Source organism: Bemisia tabaci, chromosome 6, assembly GCF_918797505.1.
Source record: "Bemisia tabaci chromosome 6, PGI_BMITA_v3".
Lineage (NCBI taxonomy): Eukaryota > Metazoa > Arthropoda > Insecta > Hemiptera > Aleyrodidae > Bemisia > Bemisia tabaci.
In genome coordinates, this window is record NC_092798.1 from 23,986,434 (window position 1) to 24,002,942 (window position 16,509).

General features: G+C 38.4%; 1 protein-coding gene across 1 annotated transcript in view; it reads right to left on the bottom strand.

The window, feature by feature from the left end:
* Cngl (Cyclic nucleotide-gated ion channel-like) overlaps positions 1–16,509 on the bottom strand; it is a 327,720-nt gene that overhangs the window by 197,576 nt on the left and 113,635 nt on the right. Inside the window, exon 4 of the mRNA XM_072301180.1 lies at positions 16,176–16,327. Within this exon, the coding sequence (XP_072157281.1) occupies positions 16,176–16,316 (141 nt within the window). The 5' untranslated portion in view covers positions 16,317–16,327. The remainder of the gene's footprint in view (positions 1–16,175; positions 16,328–16,509) is intronic.

A 16,509-nucleotide genomic window follows, 5' to 3' on the forward strand; every position in this document is an offset into this window, starting at 1 on the left:
AGATTACCCACATGCCGAATTTGAGCAACTTCAATGAATCATAGAATATAATGAAAGTTGGATCTTCTTGCTTTCTTTATGTCTCGAATCAAGACAGAAACATCCATTAAAATAAAACGCGATCAAACCGAGAAAAAAGAAATTACAAAAGCATATTATGTCTATATCCTTACCATAACTTTAGTTTAAGAATTATGTGGAAGAAAGTAACATTTTCACCAAAAGATTAAAACCTAAAAAAAATTAAGCCTTCTGAAAACATTCACTATTTTGCAGCAGGAAGATGATCCTCATAAATATGTTTAAACAAAAACCTTTCATTCCGTATATTATCTTACATTTTTTTTTATTTTTTAGGAACCGTTGAAAGTGTGATGTGTGTATTACCTATCTATTTTTTTGAAGGTACCCAAAAGATAATTTTTAGGGGGAAAAAAATGAAATGAACTTAATTTAAGATTCTTTACAAACGGTGACGGTAAAAACGAAAGCTTTTTCTGGCTTGATGTTTTTTTTTTAAAAAAAAAGAGGCAAAATCGTAGTAGAAGTCAATCAGTTTGTTAAATGCATAGCATTGCCCAGGAAACCGAGTGTCTTAACTTTTTTCATGGTCTAAGTCAAGTGTCAAAAAAGTCTGTGTGAGAGTGAATAATTTTTTATAATTTTACCTGTATATAAATCCTACTAAAAGGAATCGAGTCCCAGACCTAACCTCGATGAGTCAACCCTCAAAATCAGCAACGAAGATGATCAAAAAGAAGGAGAAATGCATGGCCTAATAGAACGAAACCAAGATTGGCCCTGATGGTACTTGCCAATGAGGACGAGCGACAAAATCCGAGTGAAATTCGCACAAAAATTAGATTCCGGTAGAGTTCGGTGAAGCGGAACTAGCTCGGAGCACTAGCCTTTGAACTTGGCGCGCGAAGCTGATTCAGGAGGGAGCGGCGTGGTGCGAAACGTGGATACAGGGGTATCCCGATGCGAACTGAGGGGTGATTGCGGCGTCGAGCCTTCGAGGCGGTGGCTCGCTCTAGCGGAGTGCGTGCCGCACTGCGCCGCGCTGAGCAAATCAAATTACATCGCGTGGATGCCATATTGACCAGAATCAGCTTAACTACATTCATTGTTGCCCAATTTACCCTTTTTTGTTTCTGACCAAACACTTCAGAAACATTCCGTCTAGATGACCATCTGGCCGAAACCCTCCCCATGTTGGGGTGGTAGTGCGAAACGGATGGAAATCGAAATCCCCGACTTTGGTTTACCACAGCCAGAAGAATAAGGCGCTTAAATTGTCATATCCTCGATAAGATTAGCCACTTTTTCTCCCGGTAGAACCACCAAAAAAAACCTTCAGAAACATTCTAACTTGAACAAAACAAACAGCTAACAAAACATCACAACCAGGACATCAAGGGAAAATAGGTAACTTTTTTAATAAAAGATACAAACATGAACCTTGATATAAATAAACAACCTAAGAGATTATTCTACCTTGAATTTGGTGCGTGTTCTTTATTTTTTGTGGTTGAAACGGTGTGAATCCTTTACTTTTAGTGATTTTTAGATTTTTAATATTCATATAAATTATTGTGCTCGGTACTGGTTGGCCTGACAAACACGGCTATGTCCTAGTCGTTTGTAGAGGAAGGAGAGAAGAAGAATTTGGAGCGGGCAAGTATTTCCCGAGTTCGAGGAAATTTACAGAAAGTTTCAGGGAGTTATGTTGTTCAGTTTTTACTGTAAGGAATAAAACACACAAGGATACTAGCAATGTAAAGTAATGCAGACAGGTTGATTTTGGTAAATGTATTCCACCAGAATCAGCGTGGCTACACATTAGATTTTATGTGAATTTCATTTCTTTCATTTTTAATTTTTGACAGAGGACGAAGCAACATTTTTATTTGAAGTTCTGAGAAGATATTCTTCAGCATCTTAAGAAAATTCACGGGAAGTTTCATTGCATAGTGCTATACTTACTTTCTGGCAAAAAAAAGGGAGAAAATAATAAAAGACATAAATGGAAAGTGACATGTCGACGGTGAAGCTACCGGACCACGTTTCTCGGTTTGCAAGGCTGCAGACTTCCTACCATACTTTACTCTCTAAATAGAAAATTACTCAACTTCAATTCTTGAAAAATTGTGTGGTTTTTCTTCCCTGTCCGAAGAAAACTCTGTGAAGAAAATGTATCGAAAGCTTATAACTCGACCATGTTTGTGGCTTAAGATAGTGGGATATGTAAAGCGATGTCAGGTCCCGGATGAGTTCAAAAATTAAAGAAATTTCTCGCTGGTCATACTACGTAGAGCGTTTGCAGATAATAATTTTCATTTTGAATATTCGACCCGACTTGACGGGTCGTGCGTGCTTCCTCTTATTAAAACCTTACATCATTTGGACGGACTTAATCGAATGCAGTGACTGTATTTCATGTTACCTAATTTTCCCTAATGTCTCGTTTTCAACAAATAACGAAACTAATTGACGCCTCTAAACTTTTTGTGGAATTACCCTGCATTATGCAGAGTATACTTATCAAATTTCAAGTTTCAGAGTTGATTGATTGTTCAAAAAATAAAACATCAAAGAAAATTAGGCAACAACGTTTCAACCAAACAGCTTTTCGCCAAGAACTTGCGACACGACGTCTGTGTACAGTGCAGCGCCGCGTGGCCGAACGCGAGACGCGCTGCTGAGCGCGGAGAAAGAGAATCAGGGCGCCTTCAATTTTTCTGTATGCAACCAGGAGATCCGTCGAACACGAATAGTTGCATCCAAGAGTTAAAGTGATCGTGCCGCGTGCACTGTCGCGCGCCGGCCTGTAATATTTTTGAGGTCTCTGAATGAAGCCATTTTTGATGTGGGCTGTATTTTGCCGACATGAACTTACACAGCATTGTAATGCTGCAAGCACAATCCAACTTATTTTATTTTGCCGGAAAGCACCTGTATATTTTAACAGTATCTCTTCATTAAAATCAAACATGTTTTTATTTTTTGACAAAATTAGACGGATGTAAGTGGAGTTAGCGACTGCACTTTTCTCATTTTTCAACAGAGAACATGACTACTTGACGCCTCTAAACTTTTTGTGAGATTACCCCGATTGTGAATAAAACATTAACGAAATATTTGCGTGCAACAAAAAAAGTGTTGCCTAGTTTTCTGTTTAAAAAATAAAATGTCAGAAGAAATAAGGTGACATTTTAAATATATAAGTGTGCAAACTTCGGCATAAAATAATTTTACGAATGTAGGGTCTTTTTCGCAGAAAAATTTCCATAGTTTATTAAAAAAAAAATGCAAATCTGTATTGCGAAATTTCAAGACAAAAAAATTCTGTGATAGAACCCGGTTTCTTGTAGTTTTTGCTAAATTTAGCAGCGAGGCGATGAGTCTCTTTGAGTCTTGCCCAACAAGAATGCACGTGCAATATATGAACACTTAACACGGACCGCTTGCGCTTCTCGGCTCCCGCATTGAGCTATGCACATCCATCTGCACGTTTTTATCATGTGTGTTCACGTTATGAGTGTGTTTGCACCCATTGCTTTTATTTTCTCTACTCTCCGTGCATACATAAAGTGTTTTGTGTTTTGGAATACAAGGGACACTCAATAGAGCTGTTGCGAGATCCAAGAATTGCATTGAAAATACTGCCGCACTGAGGAAGAACGGTGTATGAACATTCTAGACTTGCTAAATTTCCCTTGATAAAACATGTATTTTTGACAACATTCATGCATATTTTTCCATGAAATTTTCAGATATTTTAGATTAAAGTGTGTAATAAAATGCCTGAAAATAACGGAAAATAATAATCACAATTTTCCCAGTAAATTCGGGTTTTATCGGAGGAAACTTGGCAACGTCTGACGGCTCATACGGCGTTCTTCCTGGGCACGGCAAAGTAGGTGTTTCTGAAATAAGCGAGAAAAACGTTTAAGAGCCTCAAAGCACTCTAAATAGATTTTTTGACAGTAATGAGAGGCTCATAGTTGAAGTTATGATAAAAAGTTGCTTGTTGTCATATGATGTCATATAAGACGACATTAATTCAATCTATTTTTATCTTTGAATTCAATACAGCACACTAACATGATACAATAGCTTCGTAAGGTGCATATTGTATCTGGACAGAGAGGGCATTTTCTCGGAAAAGCGCCAATATTCAGAGCAAACGAAGCACTTTAGTCGGTATGCATTACATGAATATGTATTTTTGGTTGCTAATTCCCGAAAGATTTAGATTTTTTTTAGATTTCCTCTATTAGGCACGTATTTTTAGGAATTTAAATATTCTCTGAAAATACATTCCTAATTTTTAGGGAAAATTCAGATTATTTCGCGAAAACCCATATTGGTACAGAAAACAGGGGTCATTTTCAAAATCAGCGCTAAAATCTTCTCGGAATCAGTTATCGCCTTTCGGCATGGTTGGCACGGACTGTAAATATTACCAGGCGTACGGATAATACTATCATGAATCTAATTGATTTTAGACACAGTGATTCTGTAGGATGAAGATAACCATATCTGGTTCTGGTAGCATTTACATACTTTTGATGAGTGAGATTAGAGGTACAGCGTTCACTAACATGGAGTCTGTTGGTGATTATCATACTCATATCACTGTGCCTTAAACCATACTTTTCCTTCCTTTTCTTCTTCTTCAGTCTAAACCAGCCCGTAATAAACAGTGTGATTTTATTTTCCATTTTAAGAGAAAAAAATCAAAAATCTAAAACGTTGCGACAGAAAAACATTAATATTCATGTCCCCCATAATCAGTGCGAAACTGAGTAGTGTTTCATCCTAGATGTGCTTCTTAATATATCTGCACTTTTTTTCAGATGATCACTACACTGAAAAAAATCTTGTCCTAAATTTAAGGAAACATGTATCCTTAAAAAGTTTCCTAATTTCAACACGGTGTTAGCTTGGAACAAGCCAACAGTTATCTCGATCCAAGGTAACAAAATTGTGTTGAGTTAAGAAAACCATGCTTTCTTGAACCACGTATACGTTTTCTTGAAACAGACTAACGGATACTTGAAACGGGAAAACTGTTTCCTTAAAATTAGGAAACGAGGGAATCGCTTCTGTGTCCTAAATTTAAGGATCCATGTGGTGTTGATCGAAGAACCCTGTTTCCTTAGAATTAGGAAACGGAGAGAAGCAAAGCCGTTTCCTGAATTGAAGAATCCATGGAGTGTCGTTTGAAGAGATCAGTTTCCTTAAAATTAGGAAACGGGCATAGCATTTCCTGTTTCCTCAATTTAAGGATCCATGTGATGTTGATCGAAGAAACCCATTTCCTTAAAATTAGGAAACAAAAAAATTACCAAACGCCTACTGAGGAGGTGGATGCAACGTGCCGTACACCACCATGTATTCGGCGAGTTGCTCAAGAGGGGCCTTCCAAATATACCGTCGCTCCTTTGGCGGAAGGGCGCATCTACACTTTGAGATGATGAGCCCTTCCGGCCGTATACCACCATGCACCCTTACGCCCACCCTTACGCCCATGAGAGACATCACGCTCATAAAAAAACGTAACGCTAAATTTCCAATTTTTGGAACCCCACTCACTTCTTCCCTCGTAACACTTTTGCAACGTAGGTCCCTATTCTTTCACACGTAAAAACAAAACGGCGTAACTCTCTCCTTGACCATTTCTCTCCGTTAGAGCGTTGCATATTATTTGAACGGTCCTTTACAGAAATCCGACCGAAGCGCTTGGATGGCGTTATTCGTAAGATCCACTCTACTCCAAACAAATTCAGTACGTTTAAATTTAATCAATTTATCTCTTGTTCGTAACACTGAAAAAAAACTTGTCCTAAATTTAAGGAAACATGTATCCTTAAAAAGTTTCCTAATTCCAACACGGTGTTAGCTTGGAACAAGCCAACAGTTATCTCGATCCAAGGTAACAAAATTGTGTTGAGTTAAGAAAACCATGCTTTCTTGAACCACGTATACGTTTTCTTGAAACAGACTAACGGATACTTGAAACGGGAAAACTGTTTCCTTAAAATTAGGAAACGAAGGAATCGCTTCTGTTTCCTAAATTTAAGGATCCGTGTGGTGTTGATCGAAGAACCCTGTTTCCTTAGAATTAGGAAACGGAGAGAAGCAAAGCCGTTTCCTGAATTGAAGAATCCATGGAGTGTCGTTTGAAGAGATCAGTTTCCTTAAAATTAGGAAACGGGCATAGCATTTTCTGTTTCCTCAATTTAAGGATATATGTGATGTTGATCGAAGAAACCCATTTCCTTAAAATTAGGAAACAAAAAAATGACCAAACGCCTACTGAGGAGGTGGATGCAACGTGCCGTACACCACCATGTATTCGGCGAGTTGCTCAAGAGGGGCCTTCCAAATATACCGTCGCTCCTTTGGCGGAAGGGCGCATCTACACTTTGAGATGATGAGCCCTTCCGTCCGTATACCACCATGCTCTCTACGGCTTACCTACGTGAAAATTTCGATGCACCCTTACGCCCATGAGTGACATCACGCTCATAAAAAACGTAACGCTAAATTTCCAATTTTTGGACCACTACTGACTTCTTCCCTCGTCACACTTTTGCGACGTAGGTCCCTATTCTTTCACACGTAAAAACAAAACGGCGTAACTCTCTCCTTGACCCTTTCTCTCCCTTAGAGCGTTACATATTATTTGAACGGTCCTTTACAGAAATCCGACCGAACCGCTTGGATGGCGTTATTCGTAAGATCCACTCCACTCCAAACAAATTCAGTATGTTTAAATTTAATCAATTAATCTCTTGTTCGTAAAGGATTTACGCGTCGGAAAGGTGGAGGTTTTGATAAAACGCAATTTTTGTGCCTTATCAAAAATATTGTTTTCAGTCCAAAATGTCAGAATGCTTTTTAGAAACGCACGGATCAGAGCCAAAGTTCCTTTAATATTTTTCGGTGAATTTTCTAATTCGACCAAAATTTCTTTAAATTTTCTATAGAAAAGCGTGCGTCCGTTAATGTAGGTATAAATAAATAATGTGAAGCTTTTCAACATTTTACTGCAAGTACACTCTTTGAATCTGGTCGTAGCTTCGAACATTTTTAAGTGTCTTCAAATCCCAGAAAGCTTGACTCGGCCCGATATGTACTCATTAAAGTATTACCTATACATGCCTTTATCATCACCACATCTTTACCGCTATTCCGAGTACATTTTGAAAACTCCATAAAGATCATTTATCTTTTATGTGCCAATTTTATAGCCAACATTAAATAATCTTAGATTATTTTGTCTATACTTTATTAGAATTTTAAATCATATTTACTTTCAGTATGAGAAGCTGTTCTCACATGAGCCTCCTTGATTACGCATCAACCTTAATGATATGGGTGTCAGATTGGATAATCGAATGAGTGATAATTTACCTTTGAGAGGCACGTATGAAAATCTGTCCTTTAACCAGACTTAAATAAAAAAATAATTTACTCCATGATCATACTATCTCCGAATGAAGAAGAAAGAGGAATACGTTGGTTAAGTCATGGCGGCGATGGCCCACGGTCTTTAAATAATATCTGAGAACCGGCTGATAAACAGAGAGAAAAGGGAAATATGTGGATATTTAATATATTTAAATGATAATTGAGGTAGTATTTGCTAGACAAACCCAAGTTCTATTGAACGGTAGCAGGTGGGCATCTGTTTAGCCAAAGAGATAGATGCGAATGGGTTTAACATAGCAAAATAACTCCTCACCGCTCGCGAGGGTAGGATGGCCGAGTGGACTACGGTGTCGGAATTTCTCTCTTTCCGGGACAATGTCGAAGGTTACAGGATCAAATCTCAGCCAGGGCGAAACGGAGTTCTTCATCAGGATACCAGAGGGAGCGCGAAGCGCGTCAACTACGTAAAGGAATTCATCCCCGGCAGTACCAACAATAGGGGTATGCGCTTCGACGGATATGGACACTAGGCGGGGGGGAGCCGATTCTTCAAGGCAGCGACGCGGCGGGAACGGCCGTTTCCTAATTTTAAGGAAACGCTTGCTGGTACTGTTTCCTTTTTTTCGAGGAAGCGTTTCCTGAAAACAACACAACACGTACTTACTTTTAGGAAACTCTTCGCGCGGCGGTGTTTCCTAATTTGAAGGAAACGTTTTCGTGCTTCAATGTAACAGGAGTTTTGGTTCAAGAAATCGCGTTTTCTTCGACCAAGGCAATACCGTTTTCTTCATTCAAGACTTCGTTTCTTGTCCACTTTCTTCAAGTATACAATTTTCTTAGGTCAACACGGCGTCGCCTTGAATTTAGGAAACGTTTTTTTCAGTGTAATTTCTTTGATCTTGCACATTTAAACCCTGCGGATTTTTTTTTTTTTTTTTTTTTTTTTTTTTTTGCTACAGTTTTCTTAGAAAGAAAATATAGCAAGTAGATTATTAGATAGTAGATTAGATTAGTAGATTAGTTATTCTTATGATATCCTCACAAAATTTGATTTTTATCTACCTATTTCAACAATTCTTTTTCTACTTTTTCTCACGCAAATAATTACTGCTTCCTTCCCGAACGGTTCATGCATAACTCGTTGGCAACCATGTTCCTTTTATCTCCAAAGTGACGAAAGTAAGCTGATATGTGTCATGCGGCATTTAATTCCACATAATCTATAACGCGACTTAATCTCGATTCCACCCACATCAATCATTCCTTCGTCTTCCACTCCGCCTCCTGGTGCTGTTCTCTTCTCTCGCTATCTCATTTTTTTGTCGCTAGTTCTTCTGAAAGATTCTGAAGGCTCGCCAAAGCTTTTTTGGGCGCATATTCCCCTCCGGATAACATTAAAACAAAATTTCTCTCGGATAGGATAGATGATAGTCACAGTCTGTGTAGATCAGATTGTTTTTATACGTCCCAAGTCGGACCAAATTGACCCGTCCCAAAATTCATTGACTTCGATCGTTTTCAAAGCATTATCGATGTTATTTCTATCTTTTTGAAAGCGAAGAATAATTTTTGTGAAATTTTCACCTTTTGGATAACATTGGCTCTTTCTTACCCCCCTCTCCCATCTTTATCTACCATATATCTCTTCCAGAGGTGATAGGAATGTCAAATTGACCCGTCCTTAAACTCATTGATTTAGATCGTTTTCAAAGTATTATCAATGTTATTTCTACCTTTTTGAAAGCGAAGAATAATTTTTGTGAAATTTTTATTACCTTTTGGATAACATTGGCTCTTTCTTACCCCCCTCTCCCATCTTTATCTACCATATATCTCTTCCAGAGGTGAATGAATGTCAATTTGACCCGGTTTGGGATCAGGTAATCAAGAAAAAATAAAAAAGTAAAACATTTCCACTCTCACCAAAATACCAACATCGAAGAGTGAAGTTAATTTAATATTATGGATGTTAATGAAAGTGCAACAACTTATGAAATGCTGAATTACCCACTACAGTGGTTACCTGAGCAATGCCAAGATATGAAATTAACTGCTGTGGTGGGTAATTCAGCATTTTGTAAGTTCTCACACACTTTTTTTTCATCCAGAATGTTAAATTAACTACTTTTTTCCGGTGAGTGCTTCAACGTGCCTACTTCATGGCGCTTACAGGATCCATATGTATACACTTTTTTCCTTCTTTTTCATTAATGGTTATTGAATTGGACATATTATTACATATTTTAAAGAAACTTTACCTTAACTGTTCTCCAATTTCAAAAATAAGAGGCAGGAAAACGCGAGTTGATGACGGCGCAGAGATACAACTATTCGTACTTGATGGATGTTCGTGTTGCGTCTCCAAATTTGAAGGCGCTATCGGCGCGAAGCGTGAGCTCTCAATGCTCCGCTCTATGATGCCTATGAGGTGTCCCGTGCCAGGAGTCGCTCAAATTAGGCAGAAAAGTTAAAAAACCAGGTCTAACTAAGTCTCTTATATTTTCGGTTGTGTTGACACTTTTTTTCAGTTTGACGTATGATTCTTTTTTTCAGGATGTATTTGTAGACTTGTATCTGAAGCCCTTATGTACCGGTATCATAACTCCCCCATACAGAAAAGATAGTCGATCAATTGATCCGGCTTGGGAGTTCTAGGGATGGTTGGAGTATTTATGCTAAAAGGAACTATCTTACACGCAAACCCTATGCACATAGTTCCTTTTAGCATAAATACGTCCAGCTGTCAAAAAAAATTCCTGGACACACGAATTTTCCTCAATTTTATGCCTGATTCATTTTTTTACGATGTATTTGTAGACCTACATTTGAAACTCATCCAAAAGTCATCACAGAACCTTAATTTGAGGGGTTGGAGTCAAACTGAGCGTTCGCAATTTTTCAAGGGGGCTCATATCTGTGTGATGCGTTTTGAGGGGAGGGGTCGTCATAAATCCGAGCACCGTCGTCGTTGCGTATTTCATGAACGCCACAGCTCTGATATTTTTTAATACATCTGCATAGTCATGCGAAACGTTTGCATGCGCAGAAGTCTACCTTCAAACTGTACGGCTCAGAAATTACAAGGAAAAGTCCAAGTTACAAATGTATAGAAACCAGTCACCGGAAAAATAATTTTACAGATTATTATTCATCTATCAATTACCTAGACCGCTTTTTCACGGTTTTGCCGAAATTACAATTTCGACCCCCTTTTCTAGCGGATCGAGGCATACTTAATTCCTATCCCGAAAATCGCGCGTCGTCGTGTGGTGGCAATTAAACTCTGTCGTGCTAAGGAGAAACGCCGTATGATCCTTTAGATGTAGCCACATTTTCTTTGGTAATTCACAAATTTATGAGAAAGTTTGTGACAATTTTCTTCCTCATTTTTTATACGATTTTGTTCAAAATTTAATCTAAAATCTCAGGAAATTTTAAGTAAAATATTCAAAACTTTTTTAAAAATAGATACTTCATCAAGAGAAAATATGGTAACATGCGAATGCTCATACGACCTTTTTCCTTTACACGTCGGAATTGACCAAACACGGCTTCATTTTCCTCGAGCCTGATCCCGGTCATAGTTGCCAGATGGTACTGAACAATCGGCACTTTCCCTATTCAAACCTATGTGAAGTGTCCATATTTTCTTGCACAATCTGACAACTAAGATTCCGGGCCGTCTGCTGACCATTTGTCATACCTCATACGTGACCGCACAGCCCCACACCGCGCCGCAAAGTCTCACTGACATCTGACAAATGAATACGAACCCCCCTACCCGTGTCAAACCAGGGATGCCGTGTACTCATGTTCAAGCTTATCACAGATACGATCGTGTTTCAGACGAAAGATCCTATGTACATTTCAACATTATGAAATGTGTACTAACAAAGTTCATATTTACCAAGAAATTTTTGAGATTTTTCAACAATTTATCTTCTGATTACACGATATTATCACGAACCCTTCAGAAAAAAATTTCATAATTTTCACTAAAATAATTTTGTTAAATGACTGAATTGTTTGAGTCAATTTTGCAACTTTGGGTTATAATTACTCGCTCGTCTGGGAAACGATGACACCGCGCTGCGATGGTATATTTCTGCCGTCTAAGGAGAAACATCGTATGAACATTTGAGAGTTGCCAAATTTCCTTGGATAAAAAACGCATTTTTGTGTTAATTAATGTACGTTTTCCGTGACATTTTCAGATATTTTAGATTAAATTGTGAGCAAAATTGTCTGAAAACCCGAAAGAATAATATTAAGAATTTGCCCAGTGATCTTGTTGATTATCAAAGAGAATATGGCAACGTCGGAAGGCTCACAGGGGGTTTTTCCCTGGTGCGGCAGAATTCTGTGGATCATAACTTAATTCTAAGTTGGAGGGTAATGAATAGTCTATCACTGAATAGAATGATGTTTACTTTTAGACTTAAGGTAATTACGAGGCCGGGCGGTTAGTGATTTTCATATTCGTTGTAGATCTTCTCCTCCTCTTTTTTCCATTGAAGGTTGGCAGAATCATACTCTATAATATAAAATCATAAGAATAACATGACGCGTAACGTATAACACCTGAGCGGTGGCGTGGCATGAATTGCGATGTGTTGATTTTTATGCCATTTAAACCTATGGAAAAGGATCGGTAGACAGGGTGTTCGCAGCAAACACCTTAATAATCGATTTTTTACTATAGGTTTAAATGACATAATAATCGATACATCGTAATTCACGCCACGCTACTGCATCTGAGATGCGAGGCCCTTGGACAGGTTGAACCTTGGAGTAATCAGGAGCCCTCTGGTAAAATAGCATACATTTTAAATAAATACAGTGCATGGCCGGATTTACCTACTTGCCGCCCATGGGCTGCCTGTATTTTGCAGCCCGCTTATCATTCATTTTGAAACATCAATGAAAACCATCAAATTAACGTGCCGGAGGGAGAAGGGTGCATACGACGCGTTCACTCGTGTTGGACACATTTTTTGCGTGAGCCCTGACAACACTACTAGCAAAAGTTCACGGAACTTCGCACGAAAGTTCAGTTCCGTAAACCTATCTCTGTGTGGACAAGGCCTTTCATTTGTAAGAAATGAACTAAAAATTAAGAAAGAACAAACATAAATGTGGTTTCAGAATTTTAACTTCCGCCGCCGTGCCGCGCTGACCACACTGTGTTTGGCGCAATGCGTGAAGTATTCATGTAGTCTTGTAGGCGCTAATATGTGTTACGTGCCGACCGCCGCGCTACGCCGAGGGCTTCTCTTTTTCATCTCAAGTCCTCGTCATCATTTCTCTCTGCGCCAGGCCAAATTACGTGTTTGGTTTCTCTCTTAACCCAACTAATTAAAGGTGCGCAGTCTTTTGTGTCGCCGAAATACGACAAAATTAGAAATTAATGTACTCTCAGGAAATGAGATATTTTGTCACCTTTTCTTGATTGTAATTTTTTTCTGAATCCGATTTTTTAATTTAAAAAAATTGCAAAATTTGACGCCCCCTAATTTTGCCGCCATGGGCCGCGGCCCATGTGGCCACCCCCTTAATCCGGCTCTGGTGCAGTGAATAACGTACTACGTACGAGTACAACTAAAGATATTTTCAAATAGTGTAATTGCTTGAGTTTTAACGGCTGAAGCACAGAATTTATCATATGTTCCTTTAATTAGGGTCTGCACGGCATACGAGAGCTCTCTGGTCATGACCCTGCTTAACTTTAAATCTTAAAATGACTTCCTTAGGTTTACTTTTTCAGATGGAAATCGGTCTTTATTTTTAATTTTGACTCTCCGTCTCCATCTGCTTCGACGGAAAAGGAATATTAATATTCCTTTTTAGGGGAGTAAAGCGACAGTATTTCAACAGTTTTTGGCCCAAAAGTGTTGGCCGGAACAGCAGGAGAAAATCCTAGGCATGTCGTAAATGAAGCCGGTTGTATTTTTGGCTGCTAAATTCGGCTATATCTTTTTTTTGCCGATATGCACCAATTTTCCAGAAAATCCCGATTTTTTGAGACAGTTATATTTAGATAAAACCAAACTAACCAGGACTAACCGTATGGCCATTTTAGGATTCGATGCTAAAAATATAGTGATGTGAGCACTGATTTGATGCAGGAGTTCCGTTGAGAGCATTTTGATTTAAGTTTATTTGTTTGTCAATAAATACAGAGATGTTACATTTAAGTAATAGAACAATTTGTTTCCTTTAAGTTGTCAAACTTACACGTTGACTACGTTCATGCCTTTCATAATTGGATTACATTTTGCAATAAGGAACCACTATTTTTGACCCATTTTAGAAACAACATACATGCCATTGGTTTCCCTATGCAGATATGTGCTTTTATGAAAGAGCCAGAGATAGTGGTTCCTTATTGCAAAATGCAATCCAATTACAGTTCATTAATTGCTAAAATAAATGGGCCGTGTTAAGCAGAAGGAACCATGCCACATGCCACATCAGCTATTGCCAAATTTAATTGGGCAATTTATACTTATTTGCATAACAACGCTTGTGCGGATTTCTGTGTAAATTTTAGGGAATTTTCTGCATAAAGCGAAGCGAATTTCTCATAATTTTCACAGGAATCTGCACAAACCTTCTCTTTTAAAAACTGAATTGCCCGCTTGAAGTTGACAATAGCTGATGTGGCCTGATTCTTTTCTGCTAAACGCGGTCCAAATGGTCATGACGTCACGTTTGATTTGACATTTATTCCATGTCAAGACGAATATGAAAGATCACTTAAATGCTCAGGTTTTTGGTACAAAGGTTCCTTCCTCACGCAAACGAAAACGAATTATGAAGTACTATTGCTTATTTTTCATGAAAGCTTCCCGTTCCAACATTTGTAATTTTGACGCGGCCAAAATGTCGTAGGATGAATGCATCCATTTATTTATCGAAAAATTTTATGAAAGTATGTTTAGAATAGGTATGTGTATGCCTCGGTCAAAACAGTTTATCACTTCCAGTAAAATATTATAAGACTGAATGAATTTGATAGCCAAAACCGAAAAATTTCCTATTTTTTTCACGTAAACACTCATGAGGAAAATGCATTTGAAGAGCAATCAAATTGGTACCGGCATCGCAGGATATGAAAACATACACGAGAATCCTTTCCAAACGAGCATTTGATCGGAAATAGAATGGGAAAATACAGGCAGAAATCTTTTTCTCAGGACTTCCGCATTTTGACGAGAGATGGCGCTAGCTGTTGCGAGTGCCAGCGTCAGCTTCCTGACCTATTTTCCCACTATAGTTCCCCTCGGTCGCCACGTGGGTGCGATCTTGGTTACACGGATAAAGACCTCCAATCACCTCAGTCGGTAGTTTCTCGTGATCAGAACTGAGATTTTCAAGGTGGCTGAAAAAATAAAGATATCGGATCTGATTTTGTTGCAGAAAGGAACCAGCTCGATCAAAGTGTTTTCAATATCGTGCGAATTCTTCTTGCTTCGATAACTATTAAATATATAAGCAGTATTGAAATTTACACAGTCGTTTTGCTTCAAAATGTATGACCTTGTGGTAGAAAATAAAACTATTTGCTCTTCTAAGAATTTGTATGGACACAGATGATGCACAATTTTTACAATATTTTAATCAAGCTGGTTCCCTTTCATGAAATACGATCCGTTTAGAGTGGATCTTCAGCAAATAAAGAAATAATGTGATAATCTATTGATCAAATAAACATGACTCAAATAATCATATTTTTTGACTTGACATATTCATTCAGGATGTAATTTTGGAGTGGAATCAAAATGTTTCTCGATCAAATATTGTGGAAGAATATCTGGCGTTTATACTCCCATGAGATGTGACGCTCAGAAATATTTCAAAGCATGACATGAAATCCAGGAATTGTCAATGGATTAATTGCACTGGCCACAGAATCGTATTTTGCTGGTTTCAACTAATGAATCAGAAAAAAAATAATATAATTCGTCCAAGCACCAAGCTTTCACATCCAATATTAACGGAAATATGGACCTTCAAAATATGCGGCCTGTGACGTCAGTGCATGCCATGGTTTCTTCTCTTATGTTCGTTTTAGCACGACGATCAAAACTCATCTACATAAATACATGCTCACTTATACTCTGCCGTGATATAGTGAAAAGAGCGGTAAGAGCAAAAATGAACCTTTGAGAAAACGGGCTCAGAAGCTTCTGACCGGAAAATTGTATTGAAAGAAACCTCCGTTCTTTGTCAAATTGTCACTAATCGTCTGAAATACTCCTAGCAATCGTTTGGACGATTAAAAATCGACTGATTTTATTTCAGGTACATAAAGAGCGTATTTATCATTTTTATACTGGGCTATTGTTAGGCAAGCCAGCCGTAGGTACTATCTTCTGCACGCATTCTTGGTTGCGTTTTGGACACACAACAAAAACATTTTCAGGTTAAAGAATGGCGACCTTTTACTTGACAGCTCTGTTTTCATTGGCTCTCCGGAGGAATAATACCACTTACTGCTGTCTTGCCTGAAAGTACGTCATTGTTTGCGGACTTACGGCTTTCTCGTATGTCTCGTTCTTATACAATTAAGATGAATTTTGCCGTTTTAGCTATTTCAGTGATTTCATCTAAAAGGGATTAGACGAATTTTGAAGGAGACTTGATTTCGAAAAAATGACACTTACTGCTCTCTTCGCTATCACGGCAGCATTGTTGACGTACATTTTTTTATCCATATCATATCTACTTACCGGAAGTGGAGACCTAGGTCGTGATTTGGTGGCAGAGTGAGCACTTCCGGTTGCGCCATAGTTCAAAGTCGTTTGATACGAGCTTAAAATTTTCTTGGTCGCATTTGTATGCGCCCGGAACGCCGACACACTCAGCTTCATGACTGGCACACCTGGGGGCATACAGTGGGAGGAAAATGAAAATTCAGCTCGGCTCTTGTAATATTAATGAAGCACATTGGTTTCGCAAAATGTCAGAGTACGTTCGTTTGGCTTGTTTAAGTTTAAACAAGCGTATAACCTCAACAAGGAATATATGGACTGAGTTAAGCAGAAAGGAACCAACCCACATTCT